Raw genomic sequence first — 17,269 nt, forward strand, 5'->3', positions numbered from 1 at the left:
AAAAAAAAAAAAGATTGCATTTTAATCACTGGTATCATTTGAGGGTCTATATTTTCCTATCTCAAAACAACTGATGTTTTGAGCTAGATGTCCCTAACATCTAACAACTGGAAAAAAAGTTTGGGGATCATCTAATGTGAAATGTACTTCATGCAAGTTGGGAAAAGGGTACCTGAGGTCTCAAAGCATATGATCTTATTGCTCTGGATCATGTAGAGTGTCTAAAAATAATGGAAAAGGATTTATTCCAAAAATTAAGAAAGCAATCAATAAGATAGGTAAACATATTATAGAGTGAAGAGCCTTTATTTGGGTATTTAAACAAACCCTGTGAAATAAGTTCTAGTTTGGGCTATGTCACAAAGTATGTTAGTGATGCTAAATTACTTTATTTGGATAAGTCTTGCTATTTTATCTGTATGATTCAGATATGGAGAAGGAATTTAAAATTGGTGTTCTCCAAAGGCTCATGAGTTTAAAAATTTATGATTTGGGCCCCCCTGGTGGCACAAAGGGTTAAGTCTCAGCACTAGGAAGCAATCTGCAGCCAATGAAGCATGAGTTTGATCCCCGGCCAGGGAGGTGACCCACATGGTGTAGCAGCCCTCTCCTGTCTCGCTCACTGTTCCCCTCAGCAGTGTATTTCAGCAGATCCTCCTGTTCTGCCCCCCATTTTATCTCTGGTGAATCCTCTCACCCCAACACCTCTGGTGTGCAATCCAGCTCTTGTATGCATAAATAAATAAATGTTAAAAAAAATATATGAGTCTATGAGTCAACTACCATATCAATTTCCCAAATTTAAAACAGCACTGACAATGTGTGTTTCATGCCTTCACACTGAAAGAAAGCCTCTTCAGTAACAGCAGAAGGGATGAAAAAACAAAATGAAAGAACAGAAAGACATTATCTTCAGTAATGCCGTCCCCCTACTTTCTACCACTACTTCCTCCTTTCAAAGCTCATTGTCCTTACCTTTACCTCATTTCTTATTTCTGCAACCTTCTTGTCCCTGAAAGTCCTGCTTTACCCTTCTTTATTCCCAGATACTAGATTAAACAGCTCTACCACATGTATGGAGGTCATCTTTTAAACTAATTAGAGTAATAGAATAGGCTCTGAGGGCTAAGAACATCTTATTAATTCATTACCCCTCCAACCAACTCCTAGGATAAGATTTCTAGCATACCCCAAAAAGTGCAAAAGCAAAAAACTTAACTAAAGGTGGGATTTGCAGGCAAATCCCTGAAATGCACCAAGTAGCATACAAATGCTCTTTCCTTCTCTAGGCAGCCCTGGAGGACTAACAGAAATAGACAAAGTAATCAAAAGTAAGTTGGGATTGCTACATATGAAAAGACTGTAATATCAACCTTTACTTATCATGCTTGTTACTTATAACACTGATTAATTTGAACACTTTTCTTCTTTGACTCTAAATGAATTGATAATTACGATATGATAACACTTTCTGATCAGCAAAGCAGTAAATAAGCATTGTTAAAATATAAACACCCTGGACCCTCCCTGATGGCACAACGGGCTGGGACGCAGCACTGCAGGCTGGCCACAGCCACTTCAGTGCGAGTTTGATCCCCGGCCGGCCCCAGAGCTGACCCACATGGCTTGGCAGATCTCTCCTGACCTGCCTGCTGCTCCCCTCAGCCATGTACATTGTCCATCTGCCTGTTCTGCTCCCCACTGTGTCTCGAGTGAAGCCCCTGCACCTCTGGGCTAATACCCCAGCTCTATTTGAATAAATCTCAAAAAAAAAAAATAGACAAAATAGGAATTCCTATACTATTACCATATATAACCACTGCTTTTCTGTGCCAAGTATTATTTTTCAGGACTTTCTCTTTACACATTTTTTCATTCATTATTTTCATTTCATTAAATTCTACCAAAAAACCATGGATACCTCACTTCTAAAATCTGCTTAATATTTGTTATGAAAACTCATAACTTACCTCACCTCTAAATATACATTTACATTCTTTCTCCCTCTCTTTCCTGCCATATCCCTCCTTTCCTCTCCATCTCATTAACTGTGTCTTCTCATTCCTTAGGATAAATTTCTGAGGGTGAAATGATTCTATAAAGTGCATTATTAACAGTGTCTGCTGATATTTTTTACTTATTTATTTTTTTAATTATAGATATGTAGTTTACATCTTTCTTCATTTGTGTGCTGATATTTTCATGAAACAAACTTTCATTTCATATATGTATTTGTAGGGAAGTCTCCCTACAAATACTATTCTAAGCTCTCAAAAAATAAATAAAATGAAACAAACTACCATACAATCACCTAGCACATACAATTCTAACGCTTAATCTCACATCAAGAATACCAGTCTCATTAGCCACCCTGAACACACAATACCTCATATTCGGGAATATGAAGATAGGAACACAGCCATGGGGTTCAGTGACAATGGGGTGTTATGCATGACACTTGAAAAGCACTCAGTGAATATCCAACCTTTCCGTATACTCACTAAGTCATAGGGACGGAGAAGAGATCATATTGGATCTAGGAAGAAACACCCAACTAATCATCAAACAAAAAAGGGTAAAGACTAGACTGCCCTGTTTTTGCAGCACTATTAGCTAAAGAAGAACAGAGGGAAAGAACAATAACAGATGTAACCGGACAATTGAGAACTTAATAAGACACAGGATTGGCTCATCAAATTTACCCTAAGCATCAATTTTTTTATCTCCTCCATCTCTCATGAACCCTTTTTCTCTCCTCTGGAATAAAAATTCCTAGCTTCTAGAATAATATTTTGCAATTTTTAGCTTAAATAATCGGCAGTTGAAAATGCATCCCTGTAATTATAATTACAACTAATAGACCTGCCATTTCCCATGTCATAATTAATGTCAGGTTTTATTAGAGTATAATCATGCTACCTTTTTACTTACAAAGCTTCTTTTATTGTCACAACATTATGTTATATCAAATTAAACAATAAAGAGTTCTAGAGGCCTTCTGAAAGGATAACTTTAGTATCATAGATGCCAGGTAGGCTGACGACACAGGATTTTTTCCAATGTCTTTTAATCACTTAAAATAATATCTAATGTGCTAGTAAGTAGATGAAATACCAGTGGTTTAGTGATGATACATTAGATTTCCTAAAAAAGGTTATTTAATATGCTCTTACAGCAAGGACCCAAGAAGTAGTGACAATATCTAGAAATCATACCTTTTGATTAAGCATCATAGTGTCCACAATTTAGTGTTCAGTAAATACATTTTTATAATCACAGATTGATATTTAATAGTTATATTGTTACTACAGTAAATACAGTAAAGCATTATAGCTTTACTATTTAGCTACTGGTAGTACTTAAATCAGAATTCAAAGGTGCTGTATAACTTTCAAATCTGAGTAATTTAGAGGGGAGAAAAATAACACAAAATTAACATGTCTCAAATTCTAAATAAAATTTCTAGCAAGTCATGTACAAAATACATGGTTTATCTTTGAAATGGGATCCCAAACAGCTATGGACTGAAAAAAGGTCCCTCACAGTTCACTGCTGAAGATGATGCCAAAGATGATGGAATTTGGAAGTGGTATTATGGTGGCCTATGGTATTAGATGAGGTTTTGAGAATGGGGATCCCATGATGGCAGCCATGTCCTACAAGGGAGAGAAACCAGAGGGCTCTATCTTTCACCCAACCATGTGAGAACAGAGTGAGAAAATGGCGTTTACAGCCAGGAGGACCTGCTCAGTGTACTTGGACCATGCAACTGTGAGAAACGCACCTGTATTGAATCCCCAGTTGATGGTACTTTATTATAGCAGACTGTGCTAAGACATGGACTACATATTTTTTAAAAAACTTATTTCTTTATGCATACAAAACTGGGGTACAGGCCAGAGGGGCAGAAGAGGTGAGAGGATTCATCAGAGACTGAGCGGGGAGCAGAATAGGCAGATGGACAAAGTACACTGCTGAGGGGAGCAGCAGGCAAGACAGGAGAGGTCTGCTGCACCATATGTGGGTTACCTCCCTGGCCAGGGATTGAACTCGTACTGAAGTGGCTGCAGATCGCTTTGCAGTGCTGCACTTTAACCCTTTGCACCACCAGGGAGAACCTTATATTTTTTATTTTATAAATGACGCAAGTTGTGCTTTTGAGGTCAGACAGTGCTTTTGAGGTCAGATAGTGAATGACCTCTGAAATTATCATATAAAATGCACAAAAATTGCAATGAAATTGTACAGCACTAGCTCCTATGTTTTGCCTTTTGTTTTACATATATATGTATGTATAATTGCATATAAAAAACAATTTTCTATCCTCAGTAGAGCTGATGGAAAACTCAGCAGTTATTCTCAGACAAGCAATAGTTGCTTCAGATATGTGTGTATGTGTCTGTGTATATATAAATAAATAGAGAAGCCACAAAATCAAGAAGACATTTTCAATGCTAACCTTTCTAAGATTCTACATATACAAATATTTCTAGAATACACAAAGAATTTTTTTTTTAATTTCATGCTCTATAAATCCTTTCAAAGCAATTATTTAGGCTGTTTGTTTGATTTCCTTATACTATTTCTTGAAATCATGGTGAGTTCAAAAATCAGTTTAACAAACTGAAATGTAGGTTAGAGAATAAGGATCATATCACTGAGAAGTATTTGAAAATTACAGAAAAAAAAGAATTCTATCTATATGTAATAAAGTCCCATTATACTGCAGGCTTCTTAATTACAGGCATAAACTATGGACGCATATAAAAAGCTCTAAACTGAAAATACTGCAGCCCATTTCTGAATGTACCAAGCCTCCAAATTCAAGTCCTGAGGCAAGCATTCAAATAAAAATCTTCACATCACACATTCCAATTTTAAATTTATAATCCAGCCAATGGAACTTTAACATATATGCTATTTCCTCTCTCCTTCTATGAAAATATACCATTATGACAATGTGGAATGCAGGTATCAGATTTAGCATTTGGAAAAATTTCTAAGATCAGCAGTGGAGAGATGGTGTGGAGCAGCTTCCCATCCTTGCTCTCCGGCTTTCCCTCTTCTTACCTTTCCTCAGCTCCACACTATGCTAAACCATGGAGGGCCTCATAGACAAACGAGTGGTCACATTTAAACTCCATCCTCATGCTCCCACAAACAGCTGCCATTAGAACACCTCTTTGAACCTTGTAGTAACATAGGCACAGTGTTCTCTGCCTTCAGAAAAGTAAGTCTGGGATGAACCCACTCACTCCCTGAAAATGGACTCAAGGTCTGGGAAGCAGGTTATTCATGAATTCTGGGTAGTCCGTATACTTTCCAGAAGGGCAGTCATGGTCTCCAAGTGGGCAGTTCCTTTTAGTCCTGAGTCCTCTCACACAGTGAGGAAAAAAAAAAAAGTTTGCCCTGAGGGAACTTCTTTGGAGAGTTTCCTCCTGCCAAGTTTTAAGTGTAGTTCATGATAAATCAGGTAATTTTAAAGAAGGTGAAAACTCAAACCTGGAGACAAATTTTTTTCTTCAAGTAGAACTGACAAAAAAACTCTGAGCAGTTATTCTTAAAGAAGCAATAGTTCCATCATAAAGAACATTTACCACTTAATATTCAGAAAATAAAAGGAAAATACATTGTTTTCAAATATCTCCATGTCTATAATCATCTATTTACCAGCTACAAAAATATTAACAGTACATTAGCTTTGATTTCATACTTTTTTTTTTTTCCCCAGAAACTAAGCACCAGTGAGTTAAGTAATTATTTTAGGGTCTCAAGGCAAACTTGGTAGTAACATTTGGAACCAATTATGATTAAGCGCTCCTTGCAGCTCTCCTCACCTTCACACAGACCTTTGTGCAGTGTTTCCGGCTTAGTGAGACTGAAGCTGAAGTCTATGAATAAACCACATATCTGCATTTTTTTTTGCTACTCCTCTATTAAAATGTAAGAATCCTTATTTTCTGACCTTTGGAATCTTGATATCTATAAAGGGAGTCAAAGTTATAAGCAATAAGTGGTCCAGTACAGCATATAACTTTCTATAGACTTTGCTATTAAGTAGTACTGACATAGCAAAAGGAAAGAAAGCACATAACCTAGAAAAGATTACAAAATTATTCTCTTGGAGGAGCATGCCCATGATTTTCCAAATTTCACTTGGCACTACTTTCATTTTTAGACATTATTTCAAACAACTGGCTCTTAAAAAAATGGCTTGAGTCTAACCCCTCACCTATAGCAAAAGATTCTAATTAGGAATTCAATCAAAGATTCCACCAAGAAATGGTCATGAACCACTCAATCCGATGTCAATACTGATCACGTTGACAAGCAAATGAGATATTTTAAATGTAACTCCATAAAGCATGCACCCACCTGAATCATATGCAAAATCTCTGGGTTCTTGTTTAATCATCAGAGGAGTGGGGAAGCTTTGACTGGCCGCACCACCAACCATGGTGTTGTGTTCATACACTGGGTCATGGTACTCCTGCTTAAAGCCTTGAGGTGGAAAGGGGATGTTTGGTTCAGACATCTGCCGTTGATACATAGGACGTCCTTCCCTCGGCATTGTGGGCAAAGGAGGAAAGGAATTACAGGGTTCAGAAAGCTGGCGGCGAAATCTGGGAAGAAGAGTATGAGTTTCAAATGAAATGGTAATAAGGCCACTGCTAAATTTGACTGGTTTAAAAACACACAGAAGACAAAAAGAAAGAAATGGCAGTGAGGAGTACTCTTTAAAATTCTGCTCTAATTTGTAACTGCCTAATTAATGAACATGACAGCAACTGCATTGAAATATACACCTCTAACAAAGACTAGGTCTCTCTGTTGTGGGTCAGTAGTATTGTGCTTTCCTCAAATCACAATGTGATCTGTGTACCTCTTCTATTTAATTAGTTTCTCCCAACACCATTTTCATGATTTTAGTAGGGATAAGAGAAGAACACCTTATGGAACTGTATATGCCCTCACAGCTAAAATGTCCTATTCTAAATCAATTATGTAACTTGCCAAATTTCTACAGTAGGGTCTCAAATAATGGCATGCAGGAAAGAAAACAGAGATAATAAAGACTGTGATCTCAAATGCATCCCCTTTTAACCTGTTAGCAAACTAATAAACAAAAAATAAAAAATAAGGAGCCAAATAAAAAATCTACATGTAGGTTTTCCCTCCCTATCATCAGCTATGAGAAGGAAAAGAAGAACAACTCTCTTCTCAAATGGGCAGGGGGTCCTCAATCCTCAATGACATTCTAAATAACTTTACTTTCTAATGAGAAAGAAAACTGGAAAAGAAATCAAAATCCAAGTTGGTCTTTTAAAGAATGCCTCTTTATTGTCAAGCAAAAATAGAGCATATTGGCTTCCCAAAACTTCAAATAAATATCAGGTTGATTTTAAATGTAAACATAGAATAAACAGCAGATATCCAAAGATGAAAATAACTTGTTTTATGTAGTAGGTAGATTTGCAGCGAGGTCATGAGGAAGTTCTGAGGCTTTGGTAGAAAGCCTTCCTTCTCGGTAATCCCATGTAATGATTGGCCAATAACAAAACCATTCAGTTCTGTGTTTCTTATCCATAACCTCACTGATGAAACCACAAGCTGTATTAATTAAAGATTTAAAAGTGCTCTAAAAATGCCCCAAGCATGCTTAAAAATAGTCCATCCAATAATTTTTGTGAGTAAATAAAGCCTCTGAACTCCTCTCTGCTCCAATCCTTGCCACCCCCATTAAAATTGCTCCTGAGACTTTAATTTGGAAGCTTAATATTAATTTTGGTAACATCAAATAAAAATAAGGTAGAGGCTTAAGAATGGCTAAGCAATTGGCTTAGCATTTCCAAGAACACTCCATCCTGTGATTTAACTCTAGGCTCACTGGCTGCATAGAAAGCACTGAAATTCACCTACACCTGCAGAAAATAAACTTAGAAACTCAGATATTGCAAAACAGTGAGGCTGACTGGCACTGCATTCATTTCCCTTCTCTTGCTTATTTCATTAGCCAAAAAAAGAAACAGAAATTATCATTAAGAACTGTCAAGGAGTGAATCAGAAAATTGTAACTTGAAGTTAAAATAAGAAACCAACTCACTTGTGAAGCCTTAAAAGGAAGTTAATAATACTTATACGAAGAGCTTTGTAAGGAATCAAGCCATTTGTTTTTACGAGCCAAACTGATGGCAGTTGGGACTTGCTGGGGACCATGTATACATCAAACACACAGCTTCAGAGGAAGCTGCACATTTGTGATGCCATTTTTACGCACTATTGACTCATGGTAAAGAGGTGACTTGAGAAGCTTCTGGAAGAGAAGAGAATGGGCAAGGAGAATATTCTGAAGATTTCTTTGATTAAAAGCAAGGCATAAGTAGCAGGGAACATGGAGAAAAAGAGACCAGGACTCCTGCAGAGTGGGATCAGGAAAAGTGCCAAAGGCCTGAGCTGAGGGCGGTGAGCCTGAGGAAAGGAAGCAGGGCGCAGCCCAGTTGGCCACGAAGCATTCCCAGAGTGACGTGGGGTGCCCAGGCTGGAGGGGGCTATTTGGGGAAAGGATCTGTTACCAGAGCAAATTTTTCCATTTATAACTGAGGGACTGTCATTTGTTAGCCAGAGCCCTCCAAGAAATCCTCCTCAGAAACATACGGCTTCAGAGATTTTCCTGGGATTGGCCAGCTGGTACTGTACTCAAAACCCAGTGGGGGGCAGTGGGAAAAGACCCTGAGCTTCCCTCTTCGAGTTCCGGGCCGGCTGTTCTCAGTCTCAGATATTTGACTTCAAGTAGAGAAACTAAAATGGATTTGGCTAAAGCATTTCAAGTTAGGTCACCTAAATCAGGCATCCTGCTTGGTCAGCAGTCCCTTTCCATAAGAAATAATTCCACAAAAAGCCACTACACAATCCATCGTTCTGGCAATTATTTGAAGTGTCAGAGGCTTAGCTATTATGAACTCTGGGAAGTAACCAAAAGAAGACAAAATAAAAGACGCTTTTTCTATAACTGTTTTTGCTTGTAGCGCAACACAATGTGCATCTGTTCAATGGCCACCCTGCAGTAAGATATCTTTCATCTGTATTTACAAAACTGTTTACACAGATGCACATACCAGTGCGTCCTGACAAGGTCTCATGTCTACGGAGTGAGAAGGGGAAGAGAGTGGGAAGCATTTAATGACTAATGTGTAAGAGGATTCAGTGATGGAAACAAAGAAGAAAATGCAATTTACTGTCACACTGGAAAAAAATGTTTTCACCTAATCCCTTCAGTGGAAAAGTTACCAAAGTTGAGACTGCGCCCATGAGGTAACCTATGACAGTGGATTTGAGACACCCTTATTTTGAGAAAGTTAACCAATGGCACATTCTCTGGTCCCTTGCTGATTTCTAGGAGGGCAATTGGTGCCTGTATTCCTGTGTATCAGAGCTTATTTGTGCTGGTTTATATAAAGTTGCTGGAGCTTTGTGAGCCAAATGTTAAAACAGTTCCCGTGAAGTATTAAATTAAGTCAATTTATAATATTCTAAATTATATTCAAAAGAAAGACAATAAAACCTCAAAACTCATCATTTCCCAATTACTGTATTTTATTACTAATTATCCTTTTGAGGTTGTTTATGACCATTATTGCTTCAGGGTAAAAATACTGTGTAATGGCATGTTGTTACACTTTCCTTTCCAATTTCTCATTCAGGGTTATCACACTGCTAACTTGAGGTCAACCAGAGGGGTATGTGAGGAGTATTGACATCACAAACTCATCCAGTGCTCCAGATCTTTGTTGTTTCTCCCACAGAACGTATAGTTAAGAATTTGTCAGCAAAGAAAGCAGAGGAACGAAAGGATGCTATACATAAAATCTACTTGTGGTTTAGCTTGTACTATTATTTTTCTTAAATATATTTTTTTTCCAGCTCTAGGAATCAAACTTTCTAACCACAGTAGTCTCTCTTTCTAACCAATACTAATTTAAGTATTTTCTAACTAATAATAATTTAAGTCTTTATTTCTTTCACTGTACAGTCTCAGTTTCCAGGGTCATGCACCTACTAACATTAAATATTTATCACTTGGGAAGGATGGAAAATTTTTATCAAAGAGGACCTATTTTGCCAAACTATGTACAAATAAGCCATTCAATCTAAATTAGAGAACCTAATTCCTAAGCCACCTTCTAAAATTAGTCTCCTAACGTTCTAGAACAAGTACACATATGCTCATAAAAATGAGATGATCTGATTTAAAGTTTAAGTGAAGCAATTTAATTCAAGCAAAGCGAGGGAAATGTTCAAATGTCAGTAGATAAATTAATTGTCCAATTTAGCAACCAATTTAAATGTTTACAAAAGCAATGTTTGTTTATACAAGACATTTTTCCACAAAGTATTCATAACTATAAAGCAAGCTCTTTCTAAAAATATTTCTTTTGCCCAGAAGAGCAACATTAATAAGCTCACTTTAAATCTACTATGGATCTTAGGAATTTCTTGCACAAATTGTTAAAAAAAAGGTATTTGCCATTTACCTGTGGTCCATGGGGTAGCTGCTGTCTTGTATGGACTGCGATGTGGGGAGGTGAGCTGGAAAGGCGCGGTCAGGTTTCGGCGTGTGAGTTGAGTTGGGGGATGCATGATGTAGTGGGGACACTGGAGTGCTGGACGGGGTTGGGGGGCTGGAGGGCCTCATTCCCACTTGTGGCTTCTGATCATAGGCACTACCCAGGGAACCAAAAAGAGGACAACATTTGCTGCTTGAGAGCAAATAAAAAAAAAAAATTCAAACCCATAATTAAATTAGAATGTTGTTATTATTATTTTTATTATTTGCTTAATTTGCTTATGTCCTTCCAGGACACATAATCTTCAAAATCATCACATTTATAGACAGAAATTAGGAAATGAATATCTTACCTAAAAGGCATGGATAGAAAATGCTTACTTATTTATTTATTTGCTTTTTACAGTTGTATGCATTTGTATAGTTACATTTACTTTTTGCAGATGTTAGGATTCATAATTCCAAGAGGTAAAATCATCATCTTAGGGCAATATTTCATCCCTCAGACACACAGAATTGGAAACTACAAAGTGAATTGTAAATATTCATAAAATGCTTATTTTAAGGGATATGCAAACAACTTAAAATAAGGAAAACACTGAAATTCCACCAATGAAAACTGGCATAATTTCCATCTATTCTTGATACATCTCCTTGTGCAAGTTTGATATAGCTCTTCTAAATCATTAAGTATTTCTCATATTATAATTCAACTACACTATAAAAAACTTTTGAGCAAGAATTAACATACTTTAATAAGGAAACAATATCTGACTTGCATTTATTTGTGGTAAATTTTTAAAAACTAATGCCTTTGCTTATTTTCATTCTTTTTATGTAAAATAAATGATGCTTGGCATTAACTTCCTCACATGGGATAATAAAGATTAATGAGGCAAATTTAAATGTCGATGATATATTAAAACTTTCTTGGAATATAAGAATAGGTAAAAACAATGCTAAAGGGAAGATCTTATTATCATTTTCTAACTTTTAAATACAACCACAAAAGAATAAAATATATAACATAGTAACTTTGTAATATAAACACTAAGAGTTGTTTCTGTGGCTTAATTTCAGGAATGTGACAATTTTTACCATCTAAAACATTATTTTCTTATAAATAAATCTGTTACATTCCAAACAAAAAAGTGAATTATAGCTTAAAAAACTTATTTCTAATTAAAAAATCCACCAATACATAATTTTCTTTAAAAAGGAAACACTTTTTACATTGGTTTATGTAATAATTTATTCCATGGCTGTAGCTATACATTATAGAATTTCATCAAAGTGAAAAATAACAGAAATATATGCTCTACTTTAATGTAAAGTCATATAGTATATTTGGATCTACTTATTTTCTTTAATGTTATTAGTGAATGAGATCACACTTTTATAAAATGGTTCACCTGTCTTGTTCCCATATAAAAAGAAAACAGAGGGCATTATTTTTCCCATATTGTATGTGTGTATTTTTTAATATGGCATAGAAGTTCCAAATTTAATTCATAAATCATTGTAGGAATTATTAGAATCCATGAAGAACCTCAAAGTATTCAGGCAAATACTTTACTGTTAAGTTATATACATCAGATATGTTATATAAAGCAGTAGTTATTTTGTAGTCGATCTTCCAGTGAAAACTGAGATGCTACAACCATTCTGTATTTGCCTCATTAATTAAAATGTTTTAATATTTTAAATAATTATCTTGTGATTATATAATATTCTCTTCAGGAGAACATGGAAAAATTAAAAGTACTATAAAATAAAACTATTGATCAATATTGTCTTGTCTGAATTCAGTATGCTTTAATAGCTTTTACAAAAGATCATTTTTTTAAACAGTGAGCTGACTCATAATTTCAGGCTCTGGTAAACCTCCTGGAAAAGAAGATATAAAAGGTATGTTTGCTAGTATAAATAGTAATAAAATATCCAAGCATTGATCATCTGCCATGAGACTACACAAATCTGTCTTGAACTTAATATTTATCTTGAACATAAACAGTATATGTAATAAACATATGGTGATACAGGAGATTCTGTCAGATCATATAATTTTAACTGGTGTAAATTACAAAACCACAAATATTTGTGATTATTTTTGTAACTTTCCAAATTCCTTTTAAGAACTAATTTTCTAGAGCAACTGAGAATTATATTATACAGAGCCAACTCCTTCCTTATGCATTTAGAGACCAATATGAATGAAAAGTAACAGAATGCAATTTACTATGAAGGGTTTTTAATGAACATATATGTTATCAAATTTTCGAACAAATGAACAATGTACTTTTACTACTCCACCCTTTATTATCATCAAGAGGAAGAACTGGCTTTTTAATAGATAATAGCCTTGGCTAAGCCTTATAAAATTCTAACTTTATTGCAACTGTCCATGAATGCATCTTATAGATCATTTGCAATGTCTGTCAGATAATTAATGTACTGCTTAGACCTGCCAAATGTTTCATTTTTTTCCTATGAACTCCATCTAAAGTGCATAATGCACTCATTCTAATGAGAACTTTCAATAGCTGCTCATGCCAACAAAGACCCTCTTTTCAAACCCAAGATGTATCACTAAAGTAGAAAAGCTACTAATGATTGCAATGAAAATTATTGCTTTAAAATGATTCTAAAAGTGTGTGATCAGACAGTAAACGGTTCTTCAGAGTTTGGCTAAATGCATTATCTAATTAGCTCACTGGCTGCTGAAGATGGAACTCACAAAACATGACTTGAGATTATATATAATTCTGATACTTTTTGTTTCAGTAAGAACCACCATTCTCTACATATACATGACTAACGGCTTTACCTGACATTATACAGGCACTTTTCTCCATAGCTGAATTTAAAGGGTTGTTCTTGACTGCAGGCAGAGCTGAGTTCTGAACATGGGCTGTGGGGTTCTTTCTTGATTTTCAGTGGTAGGCCATGAAAAGCCACTAGAAAACAAAACAAAAATACCCACAAAAGTGAAATAAAGTTAGGAATTCAGTATGTTAATCTATTCTATTTCTCTGGTTAAAGTTTCATTAGTACTTCATATGAATTTACACATGAGAAAAATCACACAAGAAAAAATTCTGGAGAATTTCAGCATATTCCTTTCTGCTTTTATTATGTAGCCAAATGCACACTTACACTCTCTGATTACTTAAACTTGTAATTTGCTTTGCTATATTAACAAACCCCCCAAACTAAGTTTTACGAAGTTTGAAATTTTTTCAGAATGATTTCCAATAAGTTAAAGAAGAAAATATTAAAGCCTAAATAGACGGAGAATATTGCAAATGCACCAATAGTAAATTACATCAAGAATGGCAACTGGACCATGGGAAAGAAAATCAGTAGTAACTGATGACTCTTTAGATTTCTGCACAATTTTTATTTTTAATTCTACATCTTTTGAGGCCAATGGTTATTTATAAAAGAGTTAAATGTACCTGTCTTCTACTACTACCATAAGTATGACTGAAATGTAATAAATATGTTGAGGGTATAGGTCACAAGTACTCTACCATTAAAAAAAAAATTCTATATCAAATGATGTTTTCTCCTTTTCTATACCCATTAATTCTTAATACATTACAAAGATCATATAAAAGGGAAGAAATATGTATGGCTGAGGATTCATAACATAGAAACTATTAAGAGTAAAATAGTATGTCTCGACTATTCCATAAAAGTCTTGAATATGTGGAATCTAGAGAAACAGAAGAAAGAGTCAGATAAAATCAAACTGAAAAAACCTGAGAAGTGTAACTGTAGAATTGAGGCTACCAGAGGAGGGTGGGGAATATAACACACCATGGTGGGGGACTTTCAGTGCCTTGGTGGTAGGGAGTGGTATGCTGTATAACATATGCCTTAGGGTGTGATCCTATACCTCTAAGTCACATATAATATTTCTAATTAGTTAGCTCAAAAACAAATAATTCAGTATTCAAAAAATAAATTAAGTATAATTAAATAGTTTAGGAGAAAAGATACACTGAGATTAGTCAAATTAGAAAAATTTGATGATGTTAAAAGTTGACTGATGTGTAGATGGGATTCCATTATATTAGTCTCTTCACTTTTACCTAAGTCCTGTATTTGTATGATGAAAATTTTAAAAATGCAGGGAGAACCACACAAGGGTTTTAAAGAGATATTATAAAAGAAAATCCTGTGTGTGTGTACTGAAGCACTACTTGTTATGGCATGATGCATCCTTTAATCATATGTGTTGTTTTCTTAAAAAACTTTTTCTGTAAGCCAGAAAGAGAAAGAAAAATACCGGATGGTTTCACTCATAGCAGGATTATAATGGACCAGGCGAGAAAATAACAAAAATAATGAACAACCATAGACCAGAGACATTCTGTGGGGGTGGAGTGGGGAATGGGATCAAAAATGGGGGGGGGGGGAAGGGAGGGAAATGCACGGGACTATGGTGGTGGCACAGGGGTGATTTGGTGATGGGAAACCCGTGGGGATTAAAATAGAAATGGTGAAAAAAAATGTGCAAAATGATGTAAAAATAAACTTTTTAATAAAAAAAATATATACATACATATATTAAATTTGTAAAAAAAAAAACAAAAAAACTTTTTCTGTCTATTTATTACTTTGAACATACACAACAAAAGGTGCATACCTGAGTTTAAACACTTTGAATAAACACTGGGTCTTACATTTTCCAATGAAAAACCAGCATCATCATGCTGAAGAAACTCATTTTGTCATTCAAAGAAAGAAATCATTACACCTGAGTGTTCAGATCTTATTTATATGAATAAAATTATTAAGATCTCAAAAGCTAGGGCCCTCCCTGGTGGTACAATGGATTAGGACACAGCACTGCAAGCTAGCCACAGCTGCTTCATGCGAGTTTGATCCTCCGCCTGGGAGGTGATCCACATGGTGCGTAAGACCTCTCTCTTGTTTCACCCGCTGCTCCCCTCAGCAGTGTATTTCATTGAACGGTCTGTTCTGCTTCCCACTCTGTCCCTACTGAAGCTTCTCACTACCCTTGCACCTCTGACCTGTACCCTAGCTCTGAATGCATAAATAAACCTTTAAAAAAAGTCTCAAAAGCTAACAAAATGCAATATGATGCAAAGTGAGTGTGCAGTATGATTATTTATCAAATATCAGGCATGTTGGAGACTACTGTGTTTGCTATTACTCTATTTTAAGTCTTTGGTACCATAAGGTAAGAAAAGATTAGTAATCAGGATATAAAAATAACTAACCCTATGAGGAAAGATTCTACAAATTAGGCTTCTTTAAAATTGAAATTTTTCTTCATCAAAAGATGCTACTAAAAGAGTAAAAGTGAGCTACACTGAAGATGTTTAAAATAGAATTGACAAAGACTTCAAATTTAACATTACAAGAATTACTACAAAATTAATGAGATAGAATCAATGACCCAATGAAAAATGGGCAAATGGCTTAAACAGGAAATTCAGAGAGTGGCTATGTAAATGGCAAAACAAATGAAGGAAGAACAACGAAATATGTATGAGAAGGTAGTCAACATCTTGATGCTTCAAGACAATAATGCAAATAAAACCACATGAGGTTATTACTATACTCCACAACATTGGTTTAACTGCAATACATTGGTATTACCAAGTTTTTAAGTAGAACAGTATAACAAGAACTTTTGTATATGCTGCTTAGAGTATAAATTGATTTAAATATTTTGGCAGTATCTGCTAAGGTTCACATTAATAAATGTACCTTTTATAGATCCAACAATTATACTTTTAGGTGTAACTCCAACAGAAAGTATCACATATGCTCACACACACACACACACACACACACACACACACACACACACACAAACCAGTAAGTAAAAGAATGTTCATGGTAGCTTTACATATGGTCAAACTGAAAATTCTATTGTTCATCAACAATGGATAAATTGCAGAATATTCACACAATGAAACGTTACAGAAGAATAACAAGGAACATATTACTGATATATGCAAAAACATAGTTCTCATACTGAGTAAAAGAAACCAAGCAAAAAAGGGGGTATCATACCTGAAGCTCACCACTAGACTAGACTAATCCATAAAGTTCAAGGATCCTTTATTGTTGTTGTTGTTGGATGTCAGTGTTACTGAGTGGAAAAGGGCTCTAGTAATAATATACAGTGCTGAAAAAACTTCTATCTTCCTCTTAGTTGTGCTTATATAACTAGATATGTAAAGTTCATCAATAGGTCCACTGAATGCTTTGCATTATAATGGCTGCATGCCTCGAGAAAGTTAACAAATGTGAAGAGTATTAAGCAATGCTTAATGCTTATATTTAAACATGCCAGGCCTCCTGAGTTATCTGAGAATGCACTTTAATTTCATAGGAGAAATTATTCCAAGTGAGTCAGGGGAGACATGGCACATCTGGCATATCATGAGGAACGCTTTCTAGCATGATGAAACCCACCTAATATTATAAATACCAGAAGCCAGGGGCATGATCCACCATGGGGGATCCACTGTTTTGAGCCCTAGCACTTTAGACTGACTCCCATGAACTTGCTAAAGTGACTCTGGAAGGAAAGACATAAGGATTCACCAAGTGCTATCAGAGGCAAGTTGATTCTGAACACAGGATTTTCAAATCTATCCCATCAGTCTGTTACCCAGAAGCATTTGAGAAAATGAGGATTCCCACACTCCATACGTCGTG

The 17,269-nt window shown here is 35.5% G+C and overlaps 1 protein-coding gene across 8 annotated transcripts in view; it reads right to left on the minus strand.

Annotated features, from left to right (window-relative positions):
* Positions 1-17,269, minus strand: part of ETV1 (ets variant 1) — an 84,493-nt gene that overhangs the window by 26,175 nt on the left and 41,049 nt on the right. For 6 of the 8 annotated variants that reach the window (XM_012721004.1, XM_012721001.1, XM_012721003.1 and 3 more), the window contains 3 exons: positions 13,392-13,521; positions 10,533-10,754; positions 6,376-6,623 (listed from right to left, as the gene is read on the minus strand). In XM_012721004.1, the coding sequence (XP_012576458.1) occupies positions 6,376-6,623; positions 10,533-10,754; positions 13,392-13,521 (600 nt within the window). The remainder of the gene's footprint in view (positions 1-6,375; positions 6,624-10,532; positions 10,755-13,391; positions 13,522-17,269) is intronic. The other 2 variants (XM_012721006.1, XM_012721008.1) reach the window with 1 other exon arrangement.

Source organism: Condylura cristata, unplaced genomic scaffold (genome assembly GCF_000260355.1).
Source record: "Condylura cristata isolate star-nosed mole 26May11 unplaced genomic scaffold, ConCri1.0 scaffold00005, whole genome shotgun sequence".
Taxonomy (NCBI): Eukaryota; Metazoa; Chordata; class Mammalia; order Eulipotyphla; family Talpidae; genus Condylura; species Condylura cristata.